General features: G+C 38.5%; 1 protein-coding gene across 1 annotated transcript; it reads right to left on the bottom strand.

Annotated features, from left to right (window-relative positions):
• LOC109835251 lies at positions 224 to 1,110 on the bottom strand. Its single transcript, XM_020403235.1, has 2 exons — positions 327 to 1,110; positions 224 to 285 (listed from the first exon to the last, which is right to left on the bottom strand). Exons 1-2 carry the CDS (start codon positions 1,108 to 1,110, stop codon positions 224 to 226), a joined length of 846 nt encoding a protein of 281 aa, XP_020258824.1.

Below are 8,463 nucleotides of genomic sequence, written 5' to 3'. Positions count from 1 at the left end.
TGGATTTAGAGTCATGGTGTGCATAGCCGATGCAATGTCTGTAGGCACATATGAACCAGTCTGACCATTGACAGAAGGAGCCACAGGAGCAGTGAAAGCCTGATATGCTTGTTGCGGGGGTCGTGGACCCAACACCCCAGGCCCAAAGGTGGCAGTAGGTGGGCGAGCCCATCCTTGGGTAGGCATAGGGCAGGGGGGAGTAGCCCACGAAGACCACCCCCAGTTAGGAAACGGACCCCACCCCCAGAATGGACTCTGTTGCTGTGGCCGTCCTTGCGGGCCAGCCTTGCCGGAACGACCACCATTGCCGCCCCTGTTCTGCTTGCCATTGCCGCGGCCGCCTGAATTTTTTCGGCCATTCTGTTGCTGTTTTCGGCCAGAATGTTGTTGAACCCTCCCCTGTCCCGAATGAGAGGGAACAAAGGGGGAGCCATCGTCCTCATTCGGAGCAACGACCATAGCAGAATCGGACGCCATTGCCGCCTCCTTAGCTAAGCCTGATTCCTCAAGAGTAAGCATGGACCTGGCTTGATAAAAAGGAGGGAGGGGATCACTTTGTCGGATCATTGTACCCACACCACGGTACGGAGTAGTGAGACCAGAGACAAGTTGAAGCACCAAACGACTCTCAGACACCGGAGCCCCGACGTTCTTCAATTGATCGGCCAAGGACTTTAGCCGTTGACAGTATGCCGAGACATTGGGGTAATTTTCCATCTTGGTGGTTGAAAAATGCTGCTCAAGAGTGACCGCACGGGAATGCTTATTGTCTTGGAAAATGTCACGTAAACGGTTCCAAGCCTCCATTGCCGTAGCATCAGGTTCAAGTATGGTTTGTAGAAGGTCATTAGATATCATGGCGTAAATCCACGACAAGACCGTGGCATCAAGAGTAGCCCACATGTCGGCATCCTCCTCCTCGACCGTGGCCTTCGCTTTGTCTTCCGGAGGAGGTATGATGTGATGGAGAACCTTGTTCGAACGTGCATGAACCTTGAACAACTCCGCCCATGTTGAGTATTGCACGTTTTCCATCTCGAGAATAATAGGAACATGATTCCTAATGTTGGAGACAGCAAGAGCTGGGTGAAAATTTTTAGATTGAGACATCGTTGCCGGAGAAAGACAAACGACAGGGAAGAAAATAGAAGAAGAATAAGGGCGGAAAGATCAGAGTAGCGCAGGGGAAAGAGATCGAGAAGAAGAAAACCCTACAGCTCTGATACCATGAAAGATTGTTTTCTTGGTGTCCTCTCTCATTATCAATCGTCAGAATATATACACAAGATTGTAGCATAATCTTAGGCTCCATATCAGGAAACTAATGATATACGCTACATATCAGGTACCTATCAGGAAACTAATGATTTACATGATTTTAGGCTATAGAATAGGAGGCTAATTATACGGTTGACAATATACATTGCCTTTACAAGATATTTACTATATTTAACAACTTCACTAGTAAACCAACACAAAGAATTATCAATAAAGAGAGTTTTGTTTTTATTTTTTAAAGAAGTACAGAAAGAAATTAAAGTTCTTTCAGAAGCTTGTATTTATTAATTTCACCCAAGTAGATTGCTATGCATGTGTTGGTGGTCAACACTAGAATTGATCTATAGTTGGTTTCAATCATGTCCTCGTACGATACCATTCATCTACTTCTTGTAATTCCTAACAAATGAAACCATTAATCTAAACCCAACTGAAAAAAAAATGGTTTCTTTCTTAAAATTAAAAAAAAATAAACTTGTTTAAGAACAAGTTGTCAAGAGTCCACACTCGAGCAAAATCTCGAAGAAAATCTTTCTTTGCTAATAAACTCAATAATTAAGCTTAAGATAATTATATGGCAAGTGTCCCTGTCCCCAGAATTCATTACCTTTAACCAATGGAAAATATAAGTACAAACCCTTAATTTCGGCTCCTTGTGAATTCACTCAACAGCATGCGTCCATTCACACACGTAAGTCAATTTGTGTCGTCCCACTTTTTTTCTTCAAAATCAAACATCGAATGATGGAATCGAGAGTATCTTAATTTATTCAAAGAAAAAGAACATTTCTATTTCAAGTAAATATTTATATATTCGTCTGAAATTTACGTGTGTCAATATTAATCCATGGGCCAGGTTTCAAATTTATATGCAACACGGTTAAGCAATGGAGAAATCATTTTTGCAAATTATAATTGTCTTATTGTTTAATAGATACTAGGTGGAATGCACGTGTACTGCACTACACGTGATCAAATACCATAATTATTTACTTTAAGTTTATTTATTTACTATAACATGGTTGCCAAAACCTATATAAATATCATAATATATTAATTTTTTTTGGATATTTCCATGTGTGGTTTTTACATTTTATCTTCCAAAAAATAGTGATCTTTAAAGCATTAAAATATTAATAATTTAAGATTAATTAGTAATTTAAAAATATAATTTTAAAATATTAATGATGTAAGGGACCAATACGAAAAAAAACCTATAATTATTAATAAAAATATATATTCTTGAATTCATCAAAGAAAAATGGTAGGTTTTATCTAGTTAGTAAGAATTTTGTTCAGTTATGAAAAAATCACTTTCACCTATTGTTTACTTCCACCTATTGTTTATCCGGCGACCGAGTATTATAAATATTCCAGAACTTTTTTTAAGAATTCTCTAAGTTAGAATGTGCAAATTCAATCAAGAAAGAAAATATAAATTATGTGATCAATTCCAAAATCTAATGTTGTACTCTTTTTACATCTTCCTAATTACTAAATGATTTATCAAAATGATTACTCTCTAGTTTCAGAAAATTATAAATATGGTCTGAGAATAACTTATACATATTATGCACTCATATTGATTGTATTTTAAAAAAATAATTCATATCTATCTAACGTCAAACAACATCAAAAATTTAGCTAAAGGCGCTAGAAGAATACAATATCTGCAATAATACTCATATCTAAGCTATGAGCTTCATAAACTTATAAGAAGGTGAGTAATATAAAATGACAACTTAATTTATTTTTAAATAATTTATTACAATTCATGAAAGATAAGGAGAATCAGAATGATCATATACTCATCTTAAATAAATACAAAATTTCTCCTAGAGATTGTAGGCGTCTAAAAATACCTAGGTATTCACACGCAGTTCGAGACAAAGAGAAGACAATGGACGTCATTTTCTAAGTCCAAACGGGATTATCTAAAACCGTAAAGAATCCAATTAGCGCATGAAGCAAGTTGGCCAAGCGTACAACTCAACAAAATAGGCAAAATAACGGAACAACGGAACAAGACCAACCCAGAGAATCCCCCTGGCAGCCAAGCCGTACCAAAAAGCTCATCAAGGCCAGCTAACCTGGCCAAAGCCGGGACAGCCATGGCTATCCCGCAACCAGGCCGGGACAGCTTGGCTGTCCCGCACAAAGGCCGGGACAACCTTTACTGTCCCGCGCCCACGCGGAACACCGTGGTCTATCGTGCATCCAACTACCCAAAACGCGTTTTTTTACAATTTTGTTGATATTTCTCGGGATTTGTTCATTCCACAGCATCCCAACTGACTTGATATCATATCCAAATATGGTTAAACCATTTTTAACTGAAGATATGACCAAATCCATCATTCTCATCCAAATAACCGCATCTAAGGCCCTATAAATATAAACCTAGAGCCCCATTCACAAGGGGGGCGAATTTTAATCAAGAGGGCGAGGTGCTGCTAGTTTTGTGAGTCAACCCCCACGAATTTCAGAAGAGGCTAGCTAGACCTTGGCAATATCATGTTCATAAAGAGTGGATTTTGAAAGATCTGAAGCCCCATTCCCCATTACTTGAGATCAGACTTGGACTTAATCTCGAGAAGAGTCGTAATCTCGTTTGGTCAAGAATATCACTTCAGCGATTACTTCCTTTGTGAAGTATACTGCTAGAATACCGGGTTTTGCCGACGGCCTTGTGGCGATGAAAATTTTCGTCGCTATAAGTCATGTTATAGCGACGAAAATTTCCGTTGTTATTATTCCGTCGGAAAACTAATTTTGTCGACGGAAAAATCATGTTTAGCGACGGAAAATGTCTGTCGCCATTATTGTACCAATGGAATTTTATCAACAGAAGTGCCGTCGCTAAAAAAGATAGTTGGGAAAAAAATTAGGCACGGGCGTGCCCAAAAAATTTGCGGCACCGCCAGAACCGCCCCGAGAGTCCCTCTCTCAATTCCCATTTCCCCGCTCTCTCACTTTCCTATTTTCCTCCTCCCTCTCTATCTCTTCATCCCAGCAACCTCTCCCCCTTTCCATTTCTCTCACAGGCGCCTGACCCTCGCGCCGCCTCACATGAGAACATCGCTGTTCTCCCGTCGCGCCTACCGACGAGCCGCTGCCTCCCTCTCTCTTTCACTCTCTCAAGGTATTGACGAGTCGCTGCCTCCCTCTCTCTTTCACTCTCTCAAGGTACTCTCTCCTCCCTCAATCTCTCTTTCTCTCAAGCTCTCTAATTTCTATGCAAGCTCTCTAATTTCTCCTATCAGAAGTATTATTTTGGTCTTTTCTTAGAATATTTCACAGCATTTTTGAACTTCTTGAAACTAAGACTAGATCCCTTGATTCTTATAAGTTGTTTGAAAATTAGTCATTATATTATTAAAATTTCTATTAATATCCCAATTCTTCTTCAAATTAATTTCTCCAGTCAAAAGTAATAGCCGAGATGTATGAATCTGAGACCTCTTGATAATTTCAGTGATTTAAGGGGGCTACTTCAAGATACTAAAGATTTAAAAGGTTAATATCAGAAGAACCTAAAAGAATAATTAATTCATAGCTAGCTCATGTATTTCCTCTTCATCTGGATTAAAGACATGACCTAGTGATCAGAGGGTTAAAACAGAAGCGATCCTCTCAGCGGATTTCTCCGATCCATGCAACTTGAAAGGAGATTTTGGCATGTGTCTCAATCCTAAAATTTTGTCTAATTAATACTTGCATGTCGTTGTGTGTGAAGTATGAGGTGTTGGCTAAGTATATATTTGTTTGAGTAGCATATTGAGTAGATACTGATAAATTTTGTAGCAAATATGTTTTGAGTAGTTTAGGTGTTAATCACTGGGCCAGTTACATGAAAGTTTGAAAGGAGATTTTGGCATGTACTATGTCTCTTGTTATTCACTGTTGAGGCCTATTTGAAGTTTTGCTTATTTATTTATTATTTCTTTGTTAATTGCTATTATGGCATGTAAAGTCAAAATTATTGTTAATCTCATCTCATCTTGTTCGAAGTTTTGAGTTTTGCACCTGACATCTCTTTCTGGGTAGTTTTATGTCACCTGATCACTAGTAATTTGTTCTACTATTTTCGATCTTTTTAGTAGTTGTTTATAACCTTTATTCATAATTTCTAAGATGATATTGTATGATAACAAGTCAATAAGTTATATAAACAATTGAGGTCACCACTTGATCTTTGATTTTCTACGAGGCTCGCACTACACGTCAATGCTGACCATCCAAATTATAGTATGATAATTAACTAAAATAATCAGAAAACTTAAAAGACTTTTAAGATGCACAGTTTGTTATTATGTTTAGCTCTTTTCTTTTAGCAAGTGCTACTTGTAGTTCTTTACAATATGATAATTTTATTTTATAAGTTTATTGCATGTTGATGTATGAGACGGTTCATATTCAGTAGACTAACGTGTTATAAACATCTATCCTCATATGTCTGTTGTATGTTATTTGGTACCGTCTTATGCTTCGTTTCTCCTTATTTTATCTATTTCTTGTTGCTGGAATGCTAATCAGTAGTATTATTTCATAAAGTTGTTGGATGAAATGCTAATTAGTAGAATTGTTCACTGCTAATCCTTCATGTTGCTGGAATATTGGGTAGGGATAGCAATTAACGAGTAATTGGGTCCAATCGGCTCAGTTTCCTTCCCAGCCCATAGGATATTATAGAAGTATTGAATATTATTTACATCGCCTATTAATTTGCTGAGAAAGTTTATAGTTGGCAAGACCTTTATAACAATAGGGTCTATTAATAATACCAGAGGCTTTTACAATTATAATCTAATGCTATAGTCAGATGATGTACATTATCAACATAATTCAGTTAAAGTGACCAAAAGAAACATGTTGTAAAGTTCTAATTAAATTAATAATAATAACCAAAATGGGTTTTAACATGGAACTCCAATTCCTTTATTGATAATGTAGAGAAGTTCTCAATATAGACTTAATTATTAATAGACCCTTTCCCCTATACACATCTATAAAAAATCATTAAACTAGATCTTTTTTTTTTTTGCAAAACATTTTGTCTCGCTATTTTGTGATTTGTAATAGCATATTTAGTTTCCCTCGACAGGTCAGTCCTAGAACTGATGAGAGGAAGAGTTAATATCCCACTTTGTTGAGATATTTTGCTTAAGGTTCTTGTTTCCTTTGTGAAACAGAAATTCCTATTGCGACCTGACTCTTTTGTTATGCTGCCGAGGTGCTGTCGAAATTTTCGCTGCGCGCAACATTCTTAACCTTATTGAAGACCGTCTTCTATAGTAATTTGGGTCCTCTCCTTACAAATTTTGACGAAATGATAGTACACTTGATCACACGTAAATACATATACACGTCACGTTTACATACCTAATAGGATAGAAGCTTTCCTCTGACAGCCGGTCACACACATTTATTCTAAATCAAAATGATATATGTAGGGATATGCTCACTTCCATTAATTTTTAAATTCTAGATGCGGACAGTTGCTGACAAATCGTTCATGTGCATACCACATGATCGGAGGCATCTAGACACCCGATACAAGGATGGAATAGAAGCCTTCTTAACCTACTCTGACACCAACCCTCTACGGTCGCTGAGCGGGTCGATTTTCTGTCCTTGCAAGAATTGCAGGAATGGTAAAATGCTCACTAGGAGTGACGTAAGTTTCCATCTGTCAATCAATGGATTTGATAGCTCTTATGTATTTTAGAATCATCACGGTGAAGGCGTCCCGGTGATGTAATTAGAGGAAGAGTTCACTAATGTCGACAATCCGACAGTTTACACGACTGATATGTTGGAAGATATTCTTACAACGCCATCTTCGAGTGATGTCAACACTACTGATATGTTTCAAGATGTAGACCGATTGATGAGACTTGTTGAAGAAAACGAGTCACCGTTATACGAGGGATGCAAGGAGTTCACAAGGCTTTCTTTTATGCTGCGGCTTCTTCATATCCAAACACTCAGTGGGATGGCTGTTACACATTTTGAGTTGTTATTAGATTTGCTCAGGAAAGTTATTCCAAGCGGTGAGAAGAGCATTCCCGCAACCTCTTACGATGGTCACAAGATTATTGATACGTTGGGGCGTGATTACAAGAAGATAGACGTATGTCCTAATGACTGCATCCTGTACAATAAGGGTAATGAAGCTCTAGAGGAATGTATGATGTGTCATGTATCACGCTGGAAAGAACATACGGGCACATCTGAAGGTGGTTCATCCAATAAGCAGAGCAGAATCCCCGTGAAGGTTTTTCTATATTTTCCAATTATTCCTAGGCTGCAGAGGTTTTTTATGTCTGTCGAGCTGGCTGAGAATATGCGATGGCATTCGACCGACTGCAAAGAGGACGAGAAACTGAGACATCCTGCTGATGGTGAAGCATGGAAGCACATCAATAGTATATACCCCGACTTTGGTAAGGAGTCTCGGAATATTAGGTTGGGGCTTGCTAGTGATGGATTTAATCCCCCGACTTTGGTAAGGAGTCTCGGAATATTAGGTTGGGGCTTGCTAGTGATGGATTTAATCCGTTTGGATTAATGAGCTCCGCTTGGTCTACCTGAGGTTGGGGCTTGCTAGTGATGGATTTAATCCGTTTGGATTAATGAGCTCCGCTTGGTCTACCTGGCCAGAGTTGCTAACACCATACAACCTACCGCCGTCGATGTGCATGAAGCAACCGTACATGATACTGTCACTCTTGATCCTTGGAAGATATTCTCCTAGAAATAACATCGATGTTTTCCTCCAACCATTTATTGACGACCTGAAGCTTCTTTGGGAAGAAGGTGTTAGCATTTATGATGCTTATGGTAAGGAGTCTTTCTGTGTGCGTGCAATGGTCATGTGGACAATTAATGACTTTCCAGCATATGCTAACCTATCTGGATGGTCGACGAAGGGTTAGATTGCTTGTTCGGTTTGCATGTCAGACTATGAGGGAAAGTTTCTGAAATACAGCCGTAAGTTCTATTATTGGCAACACAGAAGATGGTTGCCTACAGGGTACAATTTTAAAAAGTTAATAGAAAAGTTCGACGGCAATCCAGAAAATTAACCGGCACCACCAAGGCTGACCGGGGAAGAAATATTTGTACTTCTACATCCACTACCTAGAAGAATATTTGGAAAGAAAAGATTCAACAAAGAAAATC

The sequence above is a fragment of the Asparagus officinalis genome, chromosome 3 (genome assembly GCF_001876935.1).
Source record: "Asparagus officinalis chromosome 3, Aspof.V1, whole genome shotgun sequence".
In the NCBI taxonomy this organism is placed as follows: Eukaryota; Viridiplantae; Streptophyta; class Magnoliopsida; order Asparagales; family Asparagaceae; genus Asparagus; species Asparagus officinalis.
Note: the sequence above shows the minus strand (reverse complement) of the source record. Positions and strands in the feature narration are given on the sequence as shown.